The sequence below is a fragment of the Apteryx mantelli genome, chromosome Z (genome assembly GCF_036417845.1).
Source record: "Apteryx mantelli isolate bAptMan1 chromosome Z, bAptMan1.hap1, whole genome shotgun sequence".
Lineage (NCBI taxonomy): Eukaryota > Metazoa > Chordata > Aves > Apterygiformes > Apterygidae > Apteryx > Apteryx mantelli.
Window position 1 is genome coordinate 28251715 of NC_090020.1, and position 22231 is coordinate 28273945.

Sequence of the window (22231 nt, forward strand, 5' to 3'; positions counted from 1 at the left end):
GTACAGTAAGATATTTTTGTGGGGCTGAGGATTTGTCAGAGAAGAAGTAAGATGTTTTGAGAGGTGAGACTGTCTGAAAGGAGAGGCATTGTTCTACTAGAGCACCTAAGAATAAATGTGATGATAGTTAAAGTTTATAAGCTAAGTGTTTGCTTATCACTGGCTGTCACTACATCAGAGAAAGAGGAAATGTATATCCAGAGGTTGTTCTTTATAGCTAGAGAAGGTATGGCACTGTCAGAGAGAACGAGGGGAAAGGTAGAACTTCCATTGCAGTAAATCACTGGGGCAGGATGGTATTCCTCTGAGAAAATGCAGCATAAAATAACAGAGTTACACACAAAAATAAGTGACAGCTTTAAAAATGGTGTTATACTCAGAGAAGAAGCTAGCCAGTATCCTTAAAATGTGTAGTTGGGGGTCCTCCCGAAAATTTATATACAGGTGAACCTTAGCTAAGAACCTAGGGAAGTATCTGACAGTATCATTAAGGTTATAAACCACAGCAAGAAGTGAAACAAGAAAGAACTTAACCATCAGCTTCTCAGAAAGAAAATGAGAGAGATCAGTCGCATTCATAAGCTGCTTGGAATGGAGGAAGAAGGACACCACGTATAGCATAGCCAAACCAAAGAGAAAACAATCTTTTCATTGTCACTGCTAAATGCATCCCAAAATAACATTAATCATAATCCAAAACTTCACAGAAGTAAAACTTCCATTTTACTCTACAAATATCTCAGGTCTACAATGGTGTCAGCTAACATTTTTTCTTAAAACCTTTTAACATCTCTGTTTTTGATGTTGATTTCTCCAAATTAAGTTCTTCCATTTTTGAAGATATTTTTCTTTTCTCTGAATCGCTTTCTTTTTCTTAATTTTTACTGTTTCCTCTACCCCATTTATTCCTCATTACTTTTTTCTTTATACACATAAACTGTACGCTGGAAGAGCAAGTGAAAGACAAAATGCATTTGGAGGAGTGTGCTAAATGCAGAAGACTTCACAGTCTTTTGTTTGGAACCAAAAAGAAGGGCTTTTGTGAAGATAAATGTACCTCTGTGTAGTCTGCTAATATTCTCTGAATGCGGTAACAATAGAATGGACAAAGGACTCTAATAAAATACACTTTATGCAGTATTTTTTAAAAAAGAGCATATTAGGTAAATGTAATACACCGGGTTGCTGAAAAAGTCAATTTTTCTTACAAAATCTCTAAAAAGTTACTCTAATAGAAATCTGCAAACCCAAGAAAAGATATAATTCCTGACTCCGCTGCTTTTTCAGCTGCTTGTGTTTTGACTTAACTTTGTGGGATTTAGGGAGTGCATTCCTGATTTCCAGAACTGGACTGAAGGGACAGGCAGATGCACAAAGTTTTGCTGTGAATGAATAGTTGGTAAATTAACAGAGACAGCAAATTGTCACATGCCCAGTTATCTAGCACCAGAAGAGGTTTATGAGGAAGCATCAGTGCTGGAACTGTGTGTTGTAGAGCCCAATGAGTTGGCAAATAGATGGAGAGTGAGTCAGCAAAGTATTTTAGGGAATCCAAGCTGAAACATGTTTATAGCAATGCCAATAGGGCATGATAAAAGTAGGTAACAGCCACAGTGGAAACTAATGTTTAGTAATTATTTGGTGAATAAGTTGATTGAACTATAATATTGTTGCTAATTATATATGTAGCAAGACTGGAGTGAGATTATTCAGATTTTTAGAAAGCTGTTGCTGAGAAGTTTAACTTACCAGCCAGTGTTTGTCATTCAGCCTTTTATATTTGTGCCACAAGATTTCTGGTACAGACAGATGAAATGTAACTTATACTGCAATTTAAAGTATTCCATACACATTGATGAGCTCTGAATTAGTTGCATCTAGAGCTGGCTTCTTTCAGCTCTTCAAATGAAATCAAAACCCAGGGAAAGTCGCTTCATTTTCACTTTCAGTGAGAACTGTAAAGTCAGCATTGCGTTGAACTTTGATGAAGGACCAGGGAACCCAGCTTACTTTGTTTCTTCAGAAAACTCCTCCAGTACAGTACATTAGTGAGGGATGGATCGTGCTCTCCAGATATATTTGTGAGCTCCCAGGTGAACTATAGTAGCATCTGCCTAGAGGGACCGACACTCCTGCTCTGTCGCTATGCAGTGGACTTTGGAAGGCAGCCAGAATAAGGCTAATAAGCCTTTATCAGCAGTGAGTAATGTGAGTATCCCAAGGTCCTGTAGCTATTAAATAAGGTGGAGGTGAAAAGTTAGAGAGGCCAATTGCCTCCCTAATGCTGCCTAGGAGATCTGTGAGGAGCTGGCTTATCTTGTACTTCTCTCCCAACTCCAAGCATGAGAGGTAGCACGGAGAAAAGGATTTTACAGCTCTGGCCTGGCCCTTAATGAGGTCAGGTAAGGAGAGTGGGACTGTGGGACAACGCAGAGGAAGACAAAGAAACTAGTGACAATTGCCTGATCGAACAGGCTGGAGAGAGATGGAGGAGAGAGAGAGGTCACACTGCGTCCAAGTGCAAGTCAGGATATGCAGGAAGCAGGATTTGGAGACAGAATTTCTCGTGCCACATGTTGACACCACAGCAAGTGAATACATGTCTCCTTTTTTTACCACCTCCTAATACTGTATTTCAAACCCACTTAGGCCAGGCATTGGCAGCTGAGGAAAAAACTCACTCTTTTTTCACTGTCTTCCAAAGAAGCATTCTCTCTTTCTTTCCTTTTGTGCAGTGAAAGCCAATCACTGTTCTTTCTGAGGTGGCATGGCATGTTAGTGTCTTGCATGTCTTGTAACTGGGTTTGGTTGTTGTATTTTGCATTGCATGAGATGATCGAGCTCTCAGTTTTTTAGAAAGTTGTGATGACAATCTGTGACTTGCTTCAGTGGAAGTGCCACTAGAAAGAATCAAACTTCCTATCACAACATTACCTTGCAAATCTGTATATGGAAACATACCTCTCGTTCTCTGTGGACAAGGGAGAACTAATACCATAAGATCAGGTGATGCACAATTTGACCTAAATTAATTTCCTATTGAAAAACAGCAGCATATTTTTGGTAGTCTGAAGCCTGGAGAAGTGGATTTATCCTTATCTACTGACAAGAGGTTATTAATGCAATTAGTTTAGTGAGGTTAACGAAGAGTTTAATGACAGAAATACCTGATAGGCTACTTGATCTTTTCCTCTGGCATATTGAGTTCTGACTTCCAGAGAAGCAACTCTGGAAGTGTCCAGGAAACACAAAATGGAAGTCAGCACTGTTTAGGATTGCTCCGGTATTTTCACTGAACCAAGAAGTAGCAGTATTGCAGTCATTTCCATACTTGCTATTGGGAGAGATTTTCTTGTGTGTCAAAGATTCAATAATAAACCATATAGAAATAGCACACTTTCCACTGCCTATTTACTACAGTTGATTTTATCTTCAGAGAGTTCAGAGAGTCTTTCTGAACTGCCTTTTTCTGACTGGTTTCTGCAATTAGTAAGGAAATGATAGCACCACAAAATCTATGCTGAATTCTAATGAGATATAATAAATATCTGTCTTTAACTTTAGTCCAGAATAAATCACTAACAATAAATGATATGGAATATACATGGATAGAGAATTGCTGACATTAACAACAGTCAAATTTGTTATACTGGGGCATGATTTGGTGTATTTTAGTTTTTATCTCTGGTAGCATTTCAGTGGGAAAAACATTCCCTTAAATATATATATGCATACTTATCCAGAAGTATATATTTTTCTCTTTAAAGGAGAAGGAATTTGCCCATTGCTACTTTCCAAGAGCATTTTTTCAAGAACAATCACTTAGCTGCCTGATTTTTTAGATTTTTCTTATTCAAAATCGAGTAATCAATATCAAAACAGAAGACACAAAAAATTTATTTTGTTCTGCAATACTGTGAGTGTTCTAGTAAGATGACTGAAAAAAGGAAGAGGTAATTTCATTAATTGTAAAGTACACTGCATTGCTTTAAACACTCCCTTTACCTGTTTTTGGTGTTGTTTGCCTACTAAAATTGTGGATACTTCGGGAAAGGGATTGCTAAATATGATTTCTATTGAACTGATATTGTATAGCTTTTTTTTCACAAAAACACAACACAAACGTCTAGAACCGCAAAATGACCTGAAATGCATAGCCAGAGTACACAGAAGAATTGATTCTGAAGCTTGCCTGACTTGTGGTCTGGTTGCTAAAGACCAAATTGGTGTGATGTGTCCAATTTGCTCTCTTAAGAAGCCAACTCATAGACTATGAGAGTTATATAAATTTCTGCTGCAAACAGTAGCTATATTACTGCTCAGTCAGGGAGCAGAAAATTAGTTTTGTGCTTTTAAAGACAATTTCTTAACCATTCTGTTCCCAAGAGAGACGGATCTATATGGTGTCCTTTACAAACGGCAGATTGGAGAACCACTATTTAGCTCTAGTATATTAGGTCTCATAGGATTCTTTAAATATCATTCTGGCTGTATTTTAATGAATGTAAATACCATAAGACTTAGGATACCTTGAGAATGAGAGTATCAGAGCTCCAGTTTTCCCAGTTCTTGCATCTGTGCTCTGACCTTTCCTTCCATGTATCACCTGAGCAAATGCTGATGTTCTCTGAGTATGCTCAGAGACTAAAATTAAAGTGTGACTAAAATTAAAAGTAAGCAGAGGACATTAATTTTTGCTCTCCCTAAGGCTCTCTTTTCAACCACATAAAATAAAAAAAAAAAGTGAGCAAATTCACCTTGAGGATGGAGCCTTTCAATAAAGTTGTGTTCTTCGTCACTTCACTGGATGCAGGATATCCTAGGCATTACTTGTAGCTACTTCTGTCATGAAATCTCTGCTGGAAGTTAAAACTGCTGTTCAAGCTCTCTGAAGAGGATTTACTTCTAGCCAAATAAGAAGCACGTAGCAGAGAAGACTTTAAGTATATCAAACTCTACCAATGCCATTTTGGAGAGGAGTTCAGCAAGTGTTTGTGCATATGTGTGGGAAAGGTCCCCAGTGACTTTTAAATGCAGATTCAGTGGAAGTTAACCTAAATGAGTAAAGTGATCATTTTTAACTCAGACACTGAATAGGGGAGAGACTGTCAGCATGAGACCCCAAATCTCCTCAGACATAGCTAGGTGAGGAGCAAGGCAGGCAACATCTGCTTGCCCTTTTCCTATAGAAGGTATATATTCCACCAAAACTTAAACACTGATTGTTTCAAAGCGAGCTCATTTCCAGCATGCAGCTGAAATGCATGGTGGTCAAAGGGAGGAAGTGAGTGGAAGGAAAGAGTCTCAGACAACCCCAAGAGATACAAGTGTGAATCTTTTACAGGATTGATACCACTTTTGTCTTACCCTTTCTATTGCATTAGACTCCACTAATCCATGAGTAGCTTGCCATTTAAGCATATAATTGCCCTGTCTTTATCCATTTTTATGTGAATACCTAACTGAATAAGCAAGTTACTTTGTTTTGAAAACAATTCAAAACTATATTAAATCCAAATAGTATAAGTGCAGGAGCCTAATGAAAAGCAAACATAAATATAAATGAGAGACTAAACATTAAGCACACAGTTGGGTTTTCCTGTTGTATGTCTTTAGAACGAGACAGTTTATTAATAAACAGTAAGTTAGTGCTTGGGAGATGATAGTGTTTTGCTTTTTATGAATATCAACTCCTGGCTAAAAGATTACATTTGGGAGCCAGAAAACCAGTTCAGAAAAAAAAATAAAGACAAGTTTAAGCAAAGAAAAAATGTTTCTGAAGTTAAGAGGGGTTGAATAACTCTTTCTTTGTTCAACTTCCATGTACTCCACCACCTCCAGGTTTAATGTACAATCAGGAGCAGACTTTTTTTCCTTTTAAGACTTCTGGTCTGGCTGCAAGCAGGCTGTTGAGGAAACTTCATATGTGTGAGCTTTCAGACTCATGTTTGAATAAACAGCCCAGCTTCTCATCTTCATGCAATCCCAGCTGAAACACTGAAATCCATATATTCTTGACTTACTTAGACCCTATCCACATGAAGTGAAACGTAAAGAGAGAAATTAATACAGCCGACATAGCAACCGTTACAGCCTTTATGGCTGGTAGGTGGTTGGTCTACTTACAGAATACATGACCCTAGAAGAGCTCTCTCAATGCTTTTAAAGCACTAACTTGGAGAACTTGCTCAGAGCCCTCTTCGGAAGATGAAGTTTCCCAAGACCCCTAAGACAACCTAGACGCTTGCGGTCTTAGGCAGTAGTCTCACTCCTACCACCTACACTCTTTTCACCCCTAGCTACTCAGTCCTTTCTCCATCCCTTGCACTACCTCTGAGGACCAGCTGAACAGGCCCAAGGGGAGCAGCCTAGCAGAGAGCAAAGAAACCCAGGAGGAGGGAGCAGGATTATCTTTTTTGACAACAGTGAGTTTAGTTAGAGTAGTACAACTTTCTTGAGCATCTACACACTCAGTTTAGGGTGTTTAGTCTCTTAGTTTTGATTGCATTATTAGGTGTATTTGCTACGCTGGTGTGGTTTTCCTTGTTTTTAAAATGTTGTCTTGCAGTTTCCATTTGCACCCACTCCAAAAGGGTAGTGAACTACTACATAAATGGGTAAAAGTATAATGCATTGTTCCATTTATTTCATTTATCTGCCCTTTCAAAAAATTTGCCTAAACATAGCATCAGCCCACTATTTAACAGGGAAGTTTCATGGTACTAACTAGTGAGACAGAATAAATATCTAAGAGGTTCATGTCCATTTTCCCCACTCACATTGGGCATGCAGTCAGCTTTTGCTATTTCTGGCTGCTTGTTCTTCTCTGACATTCAAATGTTTCAAGCGTTGACCGCCCTGTTTGAAGCAGTTTTGATCCCCTTTGGGACTTATGACATGCCGATAACCTTAGACCATGTTATACATTGTGTAAGCTATTGCCACTGAAACATTTTGAGGATTAATTCAGTAGATATTTTCTATGGAGGAATCTACGAGGGTGGCCAAAACCACTCAGTAAGCTTGGTTTGCTACTTTGCCAAGCCCTAGAAAAAGTCTTAGATAGTCTCAACATTTGAAAGAGTCATACACACACTTCACATTCATCCCACAATCTAACAGGAAAAATAAACCTGAGACTGAGCCGTTCATCTCTTTTTGGAAACTATAGAAACTGCTTAACAGATAGAAGTTGTACGTATGAGAGATTCTGGAAGAAACAGAGGTTATGACCCATGTTGCCTCCAGACAGGCAGTAAGCAGCAGAGATTGGCTAAAATCTCCCAACGGAGTTACATTCTATGGGGAAGGGCAGGAACAATTTACGTGCCTGTATATGTGTTTAGATAAAAAAAAAAAATCTAAGTCATCGCAATATTTGCTTCTAGGCAGTTGTGAGTAGGGGTACTATGCACCTTGATTTGAAGAGGGAAGCTCAAATGAAAAGGGGCGGAATGACAGCCTTGAACACTTTTCCCCCTTTTCTGTCTGTAACAACCTTATGGTTGTAGTCAAGCTGCTGGCAGATTGAATTGTTTCTTTGATTTGTGTGTTGATTCTGGGGGAGAGGCGAAGAGAAAAATATAGAGCAATCAAATAAACCATTCATTGTGAATTGAAAAGTTCTCACCTAGGTTCTTTTTTGGCCCTTTTCATCTGTGTTAAATCTTTGCATCTGCAGCAGCATAAGGCAAAGGGTGACAGGTTAACTAAGGGCAAGTGGTTGAAAAGGGAAAAAAAAAGCAACAGCTGGTTTGGCTGTTTAATAAGGAAAACAGGGAAATCTTCAATAATGACAGGGCTACTGGGGAAAGTGCTGTTGATGAGAGATCCTGTGCAACAGTTTACACAGGCACATGATTAAGTCTCATGAACCTCACTGAAATTAGGCAGCCACCTGAATGCTTTGTAGATTAAGGATACATTTAAGCATATGCCTAAACTTAAGCCTGAAACTTAAAAGTTTTATTGATTTGTCAATGTTCCACAAGCAAGTCTTCATTTGCTTCTACTTGTCCAAACCTTCTGTTTAAATAAGGCTGTCATAACATTGTAATTACTATTTAGTTGGTTTCGTGAATTGTTTTACGTCAAGCTCTAGATCCATACAGGAATTGACCAGGGCTTCTGTAGCATGGGTCTGAAATGGATCCTCAGTTGGATCAATGCAAAACAATATTTATTTTATACAGCACTGAGGTTAAAAAAACAAAACCAGCTTTCTAACTGCTTTTATTAGAAACCTTGAAAGATCTTTATCTGTTCATATAAATAGCAAAGCAACAACATGTAAGTAGCATACATTAGTATTTTTGTCTTAAATCATTGTATATTTCTGCACAGAGATGCTCCCCAACTTAAAATTTCTAGATTTTGCTCCAGAAGTAATATAAATTTATGTTTTTAATAACTTGTCACCTATTCCTAAATTTAAAGGCCAAAGGAAAAAAAACCCAAACACTCATATGAATATTTTATTTCAGTTCTGTTTTGACATTGTTGCTTTGCATATTTAATTGAATTTTATTTGCATGGGGCTTAATGTTTTTGTACATATTTAGAGCAGAGTTGTTCAGGATATGCATGTATTTAAAGCAGCACCTAACTCCAGGCTCAGAAATACCTTCCCAGAGTATTTGAAGGCAGTTAAACAGCAGTAGAAAGTTTATTTCTCACAAATCCTACTTGATATTGAGATTTCTGTGAAGTTCCTGACACATTGGTGCTTTTCTCTGACAGAAGCCAGCATCAGTATCTGAATTCCTTTCCATGATTCTTTTCAGAGATACAGCAGAGGATCATTATGGTCATTTAGATCAACCAACAGTAACAACAACTAGAAATCTGTAATTAGAAGCTCACTGTTTCTAATTAAGCTGCAGTATGTCTTCAGTAAGACATATATATATTAGATAAAAGATTGCATTAGTACAAAAGTCACATCCATAGGAACATTGTCTTAATGATTAACTGTTAAAAAAACTTGCACCTTGTAGTTGTGTATTTGTCTTGCTCCATATTTATCTTGTTAGGCCGTTCTCTGCTAGATTAAAGAAACATCCACCTTCAAAAATCTCTTCCATGTTGAGGCACTTTCATGCTGTGATCAGGTCATCTCTTCACCTTCTCTTGGATAAAATAAATACATTGAGCTTGTTAGGAGTCATGTAACTTGTGTTTCCAGCATGTGATTCAGAAAAAAAGCAATGAGGAGGACTCATTTCTGTTTTTCCAGCAGCATTCTTTTGAAACATTAGACACATGCAGATATCATTCCACGAATAGTCTCCTTACTCATTTTCAAAAGTCAATTTAATCCCCTTCCTGCTATCCCACTACTTAACTGAGAAAGGATAATATATGGCTTCATAGAGCATCTTCTTGAAGTTGCAGATGACTCTCTACCTGAAGCCTTAAATCCTTTACACCGCTACTGTGTTTCTGTATACTTTCTCTCTTTTCATGATTAGCCCACTAAGTCCTACATGTGCAATTTGATACATGATTACATTAGAAACACTGCTTAAATAGGTTCACCTTCACAAGTGATCCAGATCAGTCTGTCTTTTTAGCCATCATTACTTCCCACTCCACTAATTTCTGTCATCAGCTTTAAGAATGTGCTGCAGTAGAATGCAATTTAAACTTCCCTGTACTACAAGAAGGCATTGCTGCCTCTTAAGGCTTAAGACTTAGTAGTTGTACATGATAGCTAGCGTTTCCTTAAACAAAACAAGTTTAACTATATCTGTTCAGGTATCATAATGGCTTCAAAGTACAAACTGACAGGTCAAACCCTCTGTTAACTTCCTTATGAGTGATTACATTATTAAGTGCTCATAGATTCATACTACATCCCTAATGGATCCAGAGATCTCATTGTAGTATTTTGGATAAATAAAAATGTTTTTGTAACCATCTCATGCATTTACATGATACAACATAACACTTAACATAAGAATTAGCTTATTGTAGGGATGTTATATTTCCTGAGAATTCTCCCTTTGCTTGGAGGAACCTTTAAGCTTTGTGTAGTATTTTTGGCACACATTCATGTTAGAATAGTATTTTCAGTTAAACAGCACAGCCAATAGGAGAAACAAAGCAAACAGGGAGAAAAAAATTTACAGCTGAGATTTGAAAATGGAGAAATCTGGGAGTCAGAAGACCAGCTGACAGGAATCACAGTGGAGAAGGATAGAGATGGTAGGAATGACAAGGGAGAACGCAGACTGTAGAGAAGTGGAGCCACAGAGAGAATACGGTAGCTGAAGTGCTCAGCAAAGTGTGGTGGACATGGGAGAAGTAACAGTAATCATGAAATTAAGAACTCTTACCTTTAGTTTATTTCTGTTTGTGTATTGTTTCCCTTCTTACCATGTGCTGATCTTAGTTTGCTTTCTCTGGGTCTGTCATCTGCTAATTCCCTGGGGTTTTAAGATCTATACAAATGCTAAGGCTCTTATCATTAATGAGTGTTGTATTTAAAAGCTGAGTCCTGGTCTACACATAGACTGTATATAAGCCTGACAGTAGTGAATGTGATTTTCTTTCCAATCCCAGTTAGATTAATTACACTTTCCAGTTTCTGGTGAGGATGAAAGTTACCTATACTGGGGTAGTTTTTCTTCTGTCTTTCTGCAGGAGTATGTGCCTTCAGTACTAATACAAAATTATACTCTCAGTTCAATTTGCATCATTCTACATATTCAATTATGTTGTTTGCAATTGGGGGAAGTTCTTTAATAGTACACTGCTGTAGTCAACACAATCTAGCTGTCCTTTGGGGTAAGGATGTGGGTTTAGTTTAGCAGCAGCTTCCGAAAGTCCCTATATGTCCTCTTGCTAGAAGGCTTTAAAGGCTTGGTCTATGCCCATTTCTCCACAAAATCAGTGTTTGCAAATATACTGCACTTTTCCAGAACCTTTCAGGAATATCTGTATTTTCTGATACAGCTTGAATCCTCTCTGCTGCAATTTCCTTTAAGACCCTTTTCAGTTTTCACAGCATTTTTACATTCTGGGTCTATTTTGCACAGTCTTTCATGCACAGCTGTGTCATATGCCTCTGGACTAACCTTCTTCAACATTTCAGCAGGACATTAATATTTAGTCAGCTCAGTCACATTTCCTGAGACAGTAAGAGTAACTCTGTGGAACTTTCGTGCCTTATGGAAAAACTTTTTGTTTTGTTCTTGAAAAAAATCTTTTTTTTCTTTCCTGGGCCTCCCTAGATTTCTCCAGACTAGTTCTCTCATTTCTGGCAGGTGATCTCATCTACAAAATATAACTAGCCACTCCCTCTAGTGGTTTGGCCTTATCTTCCCAGGCTTCTTTTATAATACAGACTGGACCTTGCATTCATCAACCATAGCAAGTTCAAATGGTGAAAAGCCCATTGGTGCCTAGGGTACGTACTTCCCTATAGGCAAACTTAAATAGCAGCCATTCATCTTAGTCTGATCCTGTACTGTTAATGAATTTTCACAGCATGCATTTCTGTATTAGATTAAATATTTCTGTACGGCTGTCTAAGGAGGTTATGAAATGATTTTTATACTTCTTTCCCAAGAGAATAGTTTCATGACCTTAAAGTTTGCCCTCTGGCAAGCTATAATCTCCACTGACATACTAATCCAGGCAAATAACAGGACCACAGGTACAATAATCTGATGTCTCATTATGGTTCTTAGGGAACAGGCTTATAGATACTGAGCAGCATAGATGTTTATTGCTGAAGTAAAGGTGCTGCAAACAATTCCAGTCTTAAGAACTCCATATTCCCACAGGAAAATGAGGAAAAACTCCTGCTCCTTTACTAAAAATGGAATTTGAGATTATCCTTGTATTCTGAGCAAAACTTTGCCTGTTTTTGCCACCCTCTTTTGTCCCTTGGAGAAGAGTAGGGACACTCATCTTTCCTGCAGCCTCCTGAAGGAGTCCTGCACCTCCCATCCTTCACCCTTGTTGTCCCTCTCTCCTTCCTTCTCCCCTGGGACTTCCCACCACTAACACCAGATGTCACCAAGCTATTGCCTCATAGATCACAGGGACCTGACCACAACATTAAATAGAGAAAGGAGGACAAAACTAGTGCAGCAGGCCTTAAAAAGTGGCATAGTCACATTCACAACCAACGTCTCATCATCTGTTTCCTCCTAAGTACTTACATCCATGCAAGCTTAAGACGCTCTCAGAAGAAAGGGCTTCCTATTCCCCTCCAAATCAGCTTCCCCCCAACATCGCTTCAACAGCACATCCTCCTTGAACATCACCCTTCCCTCTTTTCTCTGTGAAACAAAACAAAACAAAACCAGGAAGAGGAGAGGAAGTGGGTTTATATAAGTGGCAGGCTCCTCCCACTCTCATCAGTCTCTGGGAAGGTTAATGATTAATTGGAGCCATCTGTTTAAGGCCTTCTCGCACTGTGGTTAGTACAATTGTGTCACATAAATTCACGCAAAGTCTAAATAAAACCATCTCCCTCTTCCATACTTCTTAACAACTTGATACAAAAGTAATTGTCTTTGACTTGAAAACAGCTTACAAAGAAAATTGTGAAGAGTATGTCTTTTATGGTGTAGATAGAAAGTTATGAAAACTGTTCTAAAGCAAGACTTATAATCTGTTTAATTGTTATTTTAGAATAAGCAAAATACCAAGTCTAGTCTTGCTTGGTCTTACTAGGTGACTGCAAGGTGTTTGGGCTTTATTTTTACTTCTTTTTCCTTGGCTGAAAGATTAGAGAATTCTGAATTTTTTATTAAAAGTTACAAATTTGTTGCTGAAAGCAGCTAATAATAAAATCAGAAATATCTTAATAAGCTGATTAAAGGTCCTTCCTTAATTATCCAAGGTTAACTTTCTCTTAGTTTCGTTCATTTTGTAATGCTGCTATTTACCATTTGTCTCATCCTCACAAAATCATGCTGAATAATCAGCATGTAAAAGTAATACAGCTATTTTTACACATCTAATGCTCTTTAGGCTTTTTGCAGCTCATTCTGTACTCACAAATCTAGAAATTAGGCTGATTTTAAGCTGACTGCAGTTCTTAAGAGCAAGAAACCTCAGAAACAGAGAAACAAAATTCAGCCTGGATGCTGATGCTGTCTTTGACTCATGGCGCTATTTAAACATAATAAGTTTATATCACTGCAATGATAAGCAAAATCTATGGCTATGTTTGAAACCCCTCAGATAATAAAAGAAGTTAAGGAGTTAGAGAGATTAGTATTACCAGCCTGAAGCATTCAAAACTCGCAAGTCATGCCCAGAATATACTCTTGAATTTGCCTGTAAAATCAAGAGCTGAGAAAAAAACAAACAAAACTGAACCCTGTTCATTTTATTTGGCTTTTGTGCTCTGAGACTATAGTGTTCACATTTTCAAAATCTTTTCTATAACCAAGAGGAATGAAAAAAACCTTTGAAAATATGAGCATTCAGAGTCTCAAACAGTCATATAGTCATATGGACTCCATGAACTGATGCTTAAAAAAAAAAGCATCTTGGGACTTTCTGTGAAAATGCCCTGTTTTTCTTTCTTTTGGGGGACTTAGAGGAGGTCAAATAAAAATATGAGGCAAAGGCCACAAAAAATGGCAGAATGGAAAGAATTGTCTCTCTGAGGAATTATTCATCCTTCGTGAATACTGCATCCCAGGGGCTGCGGCTGTGCAGCTGAGGCCAGGGAGCAGCTGTTCTGTTCACACATTCCCTCTAATTAATAAAAGAATTTCTGTTCTTTTTTTTAGATGGGACTTTAAGCAGGTAAAAATACATTAGCTTTTGATCCACTTTCAGGGCTTTTCTGACTAAGACGAGTAGGCTATTTATATAGTAGTAATATTATTAATAATAGTAGCAACAGTCACTGGACAGGTATCTTGAGGGAGTGCAGCCACATGTAGAGATCCAGTTCCATGCATGCTTCTTTCCTTCCCACGTTACTTATTAGTAGCCACAGGTTGCAGAAATTATTTCTTTTTCTCCCCTCTCCCTCCTTTACTGATCCCCCAAGATGTGCTGCCTCAGGTTTCCGTATTTTTCTCAACACTTCCCAGGCAGAAATCTGTCCATATGTTGACATATACTTCACAACAAGCGAGCACTAATTCGAGGATATACAAGGTGCACCAGGTCTATGATGTGCCGCTCATATGGATAATTTATGCTTCCAAAATAAACTGGACACATTCTGGATGCCTTTATACACAATTTCTTTCTGTTTTCTTTTAATCCTCTTTTCCTTCTCTCCATACATGTATTTTTGCTCTTTGGGATGATGTGGTGGAGCTTTTGGAGTTTTTGTGGATGCTTCTTTTGGCATTTGCCACTAAGTGAAGTTGCCATGACATGCACAATGGCCATGAGGCAGTTTTACCTAGATTTTTGTCTTTGCCTTGAAGGCGTCTCTGCTGTAGCCTCCACATGGGAGGGAATTAGGTCTAAAGGCACATGTCCTAACAGAGCCACAAGTCATGCCCCACATGGGGTGAAGGAGTGCTATTAAAGGCACATTATTTCTGTGCCTCTGCAGGTTCCAGTGCTAACAACTGGGAACAAAACTCCTGCTGTCTGCAGACCAGGACAGAGAAGTGCTTCCCATTGCTAAAAGGGCTGAAGTGTCCTCAGACTGGCTGCCTGTGGAACATATAGGGCCTGCCTGAATTAACTCATGTTTAAGCCAACACACAGCTTACAGAAGAACAACCGTTGTTAACTTTAAGAAGTGCCAATGATGAAAAAGTGATGGAATTGTCTTGAATATGAATTTAATGCGTTATGAATTACTCTGTTTTTGGAAAGACCAGCAACACAGTCACAGGCATAGAATAAGAGTTAGGAGGTCCTTACTTTTCACTCCAAACATGTATACGTAGTGCTGCAAATTATTCTTGTCTCACTGTAGCCATTAGATACTCCTATGAATACCAGAAGTCCTTTCATATTGATTTCCTGTTCCCCTTCCTTGCTTAAACAGGCATAAAATAATGTATGTCCATGATTGTTCTTATTGACCTCTAAGTATATTTTGTTTGTTAAGTTTAAAGAATCAATAAAGCTTAAGAACCAAATTCATCTCTGAAGTAAATTAACTAAACCCTCTGGAGTTGCACGAGCAATGGATTTGGTGTTAAATATTTAGTATGGTACACTTTTGAAATATGTCTCTTGATATGGACACAGATAAAAAAAAAGCAATTCAGTAAAGCGTGACTCTAGAAGTCAGGTACTATTTAATGCAAAACATCTTGTGTTTGAGATGAATCAGACCTTCCATTATCTGCCTACTCCTGGTAGACCTTTAAAATATCATGTGCAGCAATAATCCAAACTTATTTAAAGGTGAAACTGAGAGGAGAATCATTTGCTAAGCAGTTAGCATATCATGCACTAAATATCAGGTTATATCTAAGAAAAACAAAAGTATTCCCTGCAGGCACACCTTTTCTCTCCTAAAATCCTTCTTTCACCTTCTACCACTTTCAATGAAAGAATAAAAAATGTTAGAAATACCTTTAAAATGAAACATTATTCTAATAGAGTCTCTCAGAAAATACGACTTTCAACTCCTTACAATGGAGAAGACAAAAAATAATTTCAAAAGATCACTTCAGCTCATAAAGTTATGATGTTTTTCGAAACATGTTTTCATGATTTCTATTAAATTGTATGAGCCATTTTAATAAGGAGCCTACCTTACCAACTCCCAATTACCAACTCCCTGCTTACTTATTTCATTCCATTTTAAAATTGGATCCCATCAAAAACATAAAGAAAAGAGATTATTTCTCTTTTTTTGCAGGCAAAGAGAGAACAATTGGCAAGTTTTAACTTAGAGCACCGCACGAAACCATACCACAGAATGCTGAACATAGCATCAGGATGTCTTCTCTACTAAAGTTAAAAGCTGCTAAACTTTGCTGCTTGTGCATTTGCCTGGACCGGCTAAGAAAGCCAAATACCCCCATTACATTCCCTTCACAGAACAGGTAGACGCTTTCTTTTTTCTGATAGCTCCACAGAAAGCCAGCACCCATTCATTGGCTCTCCATGCCCCTCTGCTCCCTGCTCATCTTGGTCAGGGTCCCAGCCCAGACTCTTGACTGTCCTTGTTCCTCTGTGTACCACTTCTCCGTCCTATCCCTACTCATGGCTTAGTATCTGACAAACCCCCTGATGGAAGGAACAGGACCATAACCTGCATGACTTATTTCTGCCTGTGCTGAGGACCTTTTAGGTACCATTCTAATGGAAACAAGAAGGAGTTTCTCTTTTAATACTCTAAGGGTCTATCTTTTCTAATCTCTGAGTGGGAACTAGTATTGAGAGCATTCCTGGGGCCAGAAGCATATGTAATGTTCCACCAAATTGGTCCCAAGACCTGCCAACTCACATGATTGGTCTTTAAAATTGGGTCATTCTGATTATTATCTTGTGTTTCTCTATGCTGCTTAGATGTTGACAGCATATTTAACTACTGCTAACTCAAAAATCACAGCAAACCAATGCTGTGTGCCTCATGAAGACTTACAGAGGGTATGATGTGCAGTTTCTGAAAGACTGCATGGCACAGGGTTAGAAACTTCTGTTTCTATTCTGCTTCAAGAGTCTTTATGTTAAGATCAGCATGGGGTTAGAAACTTCTGTCTCTGTTCTGTTTTTATAGACTAACAGGTGTTGCAAAAGACAGAACAGAACTTTACAGTCATCTTTCTTTTAATTTGTTTTTTTGCTCTGGAATTCCAAAAAATTTTGTCTATTAATATGATTCCTGATTTCTCAGTCCCGCAGTTCAATTTTGTTATTGATCCCTAACTGGATACACCAGGCCTCAGACCATCAACATTAGTGCATCAGACAAAGAACATTAAGATAAGGATAGTGACAGTATGCTATTTTTTAGATAGAATTTCACAAAATAGCTAAGAGGATCCAGGCACATGTCTGACATTGAGAGTACATTGCAAATATTTGGAATCTAATACATCAAAACAGACAAACCTTTTTAATGTAGTGTCTGCTTTTTAATTGCAAGGGTGACTTCTAAATTGTCTTTCCAAAAGGCATCCAAGTGATTCTTTTGGTCTTTTACCCTTGTAAGACTTGAATTTCAGGTCTGAGAAGAGTCCTAAATCTGAAATTTTCTTTACCCTTCTTCCTTCCTAAACATCCTTCAGGAGTCTCTCAACCCTGCAGACAGTTCCTATTAAACACTAATTGTGGTATCATTAGCATTTTCCAATTAAACAGTCCAAAGAAAAACACAATCCTTTAACTGCCTTTTAAAAACCTAAATGAAATTACTCTATGTAACTGGGTGAGGGGTTGTTTATTGCTTTTGATGGTATCCTCCAGGCAATAGATGAAAACGATGTATGTTGAAATGGGCTGGCTTACTGCAACTGTCTAGTCATGGTACCAATGCAGGAAATTTCTGAATTACTTAATCTGCTGGGAGAGGGGGGAAATTCCATAGACCAGCCTAGTTTATACTATTGCCTAAATTAAAATTCAAAAACAACAGTTCAAAGATAAATAGATCTAATAAAAACCTCCCAACTCTACAGATTCTGTACATTAATATAACAAAGATTGTTTTTATTCAGAAAAGAGAGGACAGGAAAACTATATTGAAAATGATTTTAATAATTTAATAAATGATTTTAATAATTGCCTATTCATACAAAATCCAATCAATTTGAATAACATAATTTTTATTATCATGACACATGTTTTAGTATTTGTTATTTGGGTAACACTGTAAATATAAGCAGTGCCTCCAAATTAATTAAAAAATATCTTCTGCTAAGTAGTTGACAATGTAGTTTGGATGGATGTTTATGAAGTAGCACATGGTTAAAGAAAAATAATAGAATGGAACTCAGTAGTGGAAAATTCCTTACAAAAATTATTTTGAAGGAAAGAGAACAAATGAAACCAAGTTATAGATGGCATGTTAGATGCTGTTTCATATGGAACAGCACATCTATACCATATTATTTAGTATTTGAAGAGTAATTGCACTCTAAGATTTACGTTGTTTCTGATTAAAGCCACATCTTCTGATTGCTTTGAGAACAATGTGCACAATCAGATTAACCTGGATAAGATCACATACTAATCTGCAGAGGAAGGTATAGTTTGTGGTGAAAATACAGGGATCTGAGATCAGATGTTGAACCAAACAAAACTTGGATTTAAGTGCTAAAAGCCAGTAAAGGAAGAGAAGAACAAAGTCTGGGAACAGGGCAGGAAGAGCACGGTTGAAAATAAATGAGAGAGGAGGAGGAAGAGTAAGGCACAGAGATGAAGAGAAAACAAAGATGCTATTTCTAATAGGAATTGAGAATAAGCTGAATATTGTAACAGTAAGAACTGAACCCTTCAACTGCTGTTGAACTCCTCCAGTCTGGATGTGTTGCCATTGCCTTTCCATTTGCTATCCAGATGTTACCTGTGTTGTGATCACAAGTTATAGGTGGACATACAGCTGGGCCTGCCCTGGAATTTCTTTTATACCAAAAGATTTTGTTTAGGGTATCTTTCTGCCTAGTCTTGGAGTAGAGCAAAGCTATTTGAATATCAGTTTGATCTGGCACATCTTTTGAGAGAAGCATCAGAGCGCTCAGGAAAGCAGCAGATAAACCTTATCTCGTGTTTGTGTACATGCATGCAGCAGAGCAGCTGATGAATGAGCCCCTCTGCTGCTGCTGCCATGAAAGCGGGAGTTCAGGTAAGGTGAGGGAGGGCAACCAGCTGTGCTGACATCGTGAAGGGAAAAAGCAGTCATCTCCTGGCGGAGACAAAGAACACGCAGAGGAAAAGGATTTAAAAACCTGTGCGCTTGCTTAGTCAGGGAGATTTGACTGGCCTAGATGCAAAGCAACTGGCTAGTGCCCTGAGAGGGCAAGAGAGGCAGCAAAGCCGCTGGTGGGTTACTGTGTGTTCAGAGACGAAGGGACAATGCAGTGGCCCTGCTGACTCCACCGCTTCGTCAGGACATGTGAGGATCAGTAGGAATCAGAGTGATCCACTCCAGTTGACACATTCAAAGGGAAAGTCCGTGTCGGAGAGGAATGGCAATGTGCAAGGGCTTTCCACCCTGGCTTTGCCCCGAAACCAGCAGGAACATCCTTTGATTTTGTTGCTGGCCTTGGAGCCACCCCTGAAGCACAGGGGCGCCCAGGGGGTGCGATTGCTGCGGTACGGCAGGGCAGTCCTGGCGTCAGCCCTGGAGCTCAGTGCCGGGAGCCTGGCTGCCCATCCCGGCTCTTGGGCTTCCTCTGCAGCGAGGGCAGGGCCTCGCACCTTGCCGTCTCCATGTCTTCACACCGGCAAACTGAATAGTGGTATTCACCTCTCTTGCAGGTGTTTTCTGCCGATTAATTCAGTAGCATCTTTGAAAAATGCAAAGGGATCTGGAAACACTACCCACATTTACCCCTGTTGTTTGTACATTAGAAAGCCTCGCATGTGCAACTGTTGCATTCAGTGTGCAGAGGACAAGTTTAGTGGATGGTCAGTCTCATAAAACCGGCAGTGCAAACATTTCCAAGCAACATACAAAACAAAAAAAATTGAGTCAGGCCTATACATTCCTTGGAGTGTATTTCAAATGCCTTTGAGTGTGTATACACACACACACACACACACACACACACACACACATATTCATAGACTTATACACACAGGGAAAGAGAGTAAGAGTGACTATATACTATGTACATATGTATAGTACCTAAGAATGTAGTTTTGATTTAGGTGACAGCAGGCAGCCACTTAAATCCTCTGGTTTGTATATGAAAGTACAGGAGTGTGAATGGGAGACAAAGGAGGAGGAAAAGTACAATTTGATAGTAATCTTGATGTCGGTCAGATTTGCACCAAATATGGCTAATGGTTGCCTTCCAAGTGCTTACATTCAGGAGGAGAGGGATGGACTAAATCGAGGCAAAATGCATCTCTCTGAATGTATTCCCACGACGCACAATGTGCAGGCTGCTAAAACATTACCCCGGGATGGGGGTACAAGGCTGTGGGGCAGGGGGAGTGAATGCTGAGCGTGCTCACGCGGCCGCTGTTGCTATGATACAAGTTTCAAGTATTTCTTTTTTTTTTTTTTTCATTTCTTTCTCCTCCTTCCCACTCTCTGCTCTCCCCCTTCCCCCCCACCCCTCTTTTTTGCCTGTTGCTCTGGCGGAGACTAGAAGAGCTGGAGAAAAGCAGCGCTGGTGAGGGGCTGGTTGGATCTCTTTTACGGGGACGGCTTTGCCTGTGGGTCAGGGAGTTGCTAATGGGGCATACGAATACCCAAAGGGTCATGTCTCATTGCCATGGCAAGCCAGATTTCATCATATGAACTGGCTGCATTCATGTCAAGGAAGCGGCTTTCAATTTTAACGTACCCTAAACTTTCTTTCTTCCCTACACCGTTCTTGGTTGCTCGGAAAGTTGTACTCCAGGTTGTTCACAATGTAGCTATCCACAATTCGTCAGACACCTCAAGCTGCAAGTTTTTCAGAGTGCTGTTTTGGTTACAGGTTCTCAACTGCTGCTCATCTCCTGCTGATATTGCACAAAACCTGCCAAAAGCCTTCTTTTGTAGATAGAAATGAATCTGGATTAGTTTCCAGACATTCTGTCAAGAAATTATACAGCACATAAGCTCCAAAAAGCAGGTTTTGTTTCCATAGCCGTTTCAGTGCAGGCATTTGTCTACTTTTATCCACATATGGTTTGTTTTTCAGAAAAAATTCAAATAATTCAAATGCACATATAAAATGAGAGTGCTTAACAGTCAGGAATAGTTGCTTTATTTTACACAGGGCTTCTAGTGGTTCAGTGTGGCTGAACACTTCCCTTTTGTGTTGCTTAACATGAAGAGTAATCTGACAGAGAAATAAGCAGATCTAGCAATTTTCATTTAATTTAGCATTTCTTTTTTAATTATGCATATATTTCTAAATGTAGATGTTGATCTTGTATGGTTGCTATTCAAGTCAGTATGCTCATCTGCTAATTTAAATGGTAATGTTAATGTGAATAGGCTAATATCTCAGCCACGCACTGTTCAGTAATCTGCAACATCCAACACTTTTATTTCTTCTTTTCTCTCTAGCACTGCAGTGATAACACCCATCATTGCCAATCAGATATGAATATAGTAGGTGCTTGGAAGAGAGGCTACACTGGAAAGAATGTTGTGGTCACCATCCTGGATGACGGCATTGAAAGAAACCATCCAGACTTGATGCAGAATTATGTGAGTCTCCACAGTAGTCCAGATTTGCTGCTTTATATATACTCTGCAATAAATCTGCTGCTGATAGAGAGATGAACATGTTCTAGGTACTGGAGAAAGAGCGGGGAGGGGAGGAGGGGGCTCATACGAGGATTTCGTTGAATGGTAACACCAATGGGAAGAAGACATTCTTCCAGGAGAAAAGCAGACAACTTTTGGTAATCTGTGTTCTTTTAAGACTATATGCAGTCTGAATGTCTTTAATATCTGGATGCCTTTCGTATGCGAGTCCTGCATTTCTGAAGAGCTGGAGCCAATCATCTGAAGTTCTTTCTCTTCTCTGTAATTATTTTACTTAATATCCACACACTCTGAACAAATCTCAGAATTTAGGAATGGAATACACTGCTTTTGAGTTAATGCATGCAGCTGAAGTCCATTTTTGGCCAATATATTTAGCTAGCAAGACAGCAGATTTTCTCAAAATGCTGTAATTTTAGGCATTCCTTCCTACTTATTTATTTTTAAAGTTATTTATCTTATTGCTAGAAATGATATTAAAGGGAAAAGACACGACTTGTTGTGAGTCACTCAGTCAAGAATGAGTGTAGAATGTTTTGGGGACTTTCTAGTAAATCTCTGTTAACTGCAGTGAGTCCCCTCCCAATTTGTAATAGAACTGTCTCCTTTGTTTACCATATGTTTCATATAGCCTCAGAAGGTTTCTGTTTGCTTGTGGTTCATCACATTTAAATGATTGGTTTAATATATCTTGGAAGGACTGCATAACATAAGCAGAGGCTGCCTCACTAGTGAGTGATTTCTTGATTTAGCGTCACACTTTGAAGCTGTTTAGAATGTCAGGGCTGTACTTTGCTGGAGTGATTATTCCCATGCTTCAAGAATAGGCATTACCTAAAAGCAGTGACCTTGAGGACCTTATTATTCTCTGAAATGAAATGCGCAAGCTGTATCTTCAGA

The 22231-nt window shown here is 38.8% G+C and overlaps 1 protein-coding gene across 1 annotated transcript in view; it reads left to right on the forward strand.

Moving 5' to 3' along the window:
* Positions 1-22231, forward strand: part of PCSK5 (proprotein convertase subtilisin/kexin type 5) — a 259883-nt gene that overhangs the window by 55491 nt on the left and 182161 nt on the right. Inside the window, exon 4 of the mRNA XM_067315277.1 lies at positions 21128-21271. Within this exon, the coding sequence (XP_067171378.1) occupies positions 21128-21271 (144 nt within the window). The remainder of the gene's footprint in view (positions 1-21127; positions 21272-22231) is intronic.